We start from the raw sequence: 1,022 nt of genomic DNA, 5'->3' as shown, positions 1-1,022 counted from the left end.
CTATATCTGAAATATGGGTTTCTTTTTAACCAAATTACCGCAACAAAAATGGATTGGATTCATACAACGTTCTTTGCAAATACAACTGATCACTTTCATTCCTCTGATCTCAACTATCAGTCAAAAAAATTCATAATTTCTGCTTTTTTATCTCAAATGCTAGGTACAATTCTATATAAATGAGGGTTATTGACCATGATTTCCAAAAAGTAGTGTAAAACTAATAAGGTGGTGTAAAAAAAAGTCAGAAAAAGGGACGAAAATGTCAAATTTTGTCCCTTTTTTAACCCCGGAGGACAACACAAGGGTTAACAGTTATTTTTACATATATTTTCTATTTTAATTTCTCTAGACTTTTGCAGTTTATTGTTACTGTGTGCACCACATTCTCAAGACAAATGCCTCGCGTGTGCAAACCTACTTGGCAATAAAACGGATTCTGATCATCACAAAGCGTTTGAATCTTAAACACCATGAACAGAACGAGGTTAGGGTTTGTCATACTTAGTTTGTACAACAGTGGTTTTCATAACCATTAATTATAATAAAGATTAAAGATACATCTTCCCCACAGCGAATGGGCCAAGTGGCCATTAGGTGGCAGGCTTGGTGCTCAGATTTGGACCAATCAGAGTGGTTAACAATGTGTTAAATTAAAAACATTCAAAAGTAATTCAAGTATTTTTTTTCAAAACTGATTCAAGTAACAAGAGTGATCCCAAACAAATTGATGACACACATTTAATGTAGTTTTAATTTATAACCTTGTGATATGGTCCTCCAAATATTAAAGTAATCATAATGGCGTGTCGTTATTTTTTCATCTCAACACCAAAAAGGTTGAGAACTTCGTCAGTAAAATGCTTTGATACAAAACATTAAAAACTTAATTGTCAATTTTTCACTCAATCCATCTAAAAAAACATAGAGGGCGTCGTTTTAGTCAGTTATGTATCTATCTACAATTCATACTTCATACTAGCAGTCAGGGCTGTAGTCAAGACCACCTTAGTCGAGTCCAA

At 33.5% G+C, this 1,022-nt stretch overlaps 1 protein-coding gene and 1 long non-coding RNA gene across 2 annotated transcripts in view; both read right to left on the bottom strand.

The window, feature by feature from the left end:
- Nucleotides 1–727: 727 nt before the first annotated feature.
- Nucleotides 728–1,022, bottom strand: part of LOC116700107 (uncharacterized) — a 17,312-nt gene continuing 17,017 nt past the window's right edge. The window contains exon 3 of the long non-coding RNA XR_004334576.1: nucleotides 728–885. This is a non-coding gene — a long non-coding RNA (uncharacterized LOC116700107). The remainder of the gene's footprint in view (nucleotides 886–1,022) is intronic.
- The window catches only part of pho (phoenix), a 5,814-nt gene continuing 5,519 nt past the window's right edge, over nucleotides 728–1,022 (bottom strand). Inside the window, exon 6 of the mRNA XM_032532962.1 lies at nucleotides 728–987. Coding sequence (XP_032388853.1) covers nucleotides 979–987 — 9 coding nt within the window. The 3' untranslated portion in view covers nucleotides 728–978. The remainder of the gene's footprint in view (nucleotides 988–1,022) is intronic.

The sequence above is a fragment of the Etheostoma spectabile genome, chromosome 13 (genome assembly GCF_008692095.1).
Source record: "Etheostoma spectabile isolate EspeVRDwgs_2016 chromosome 13, UIUC_Espe_1.0, whole genome shotgun sequence".
Lineage (NCBI taxonomy): Eukaryota > Metazoa > Chordata > Actinopteri > Perciformes > Percidae > Etheostoma > Etheostoma spectabile.
The sequence above is the reverse complement of the archived record's forward strand: the minus strand, read 5'-3'. Positions and strand labels throughout refer to the sequence as shown.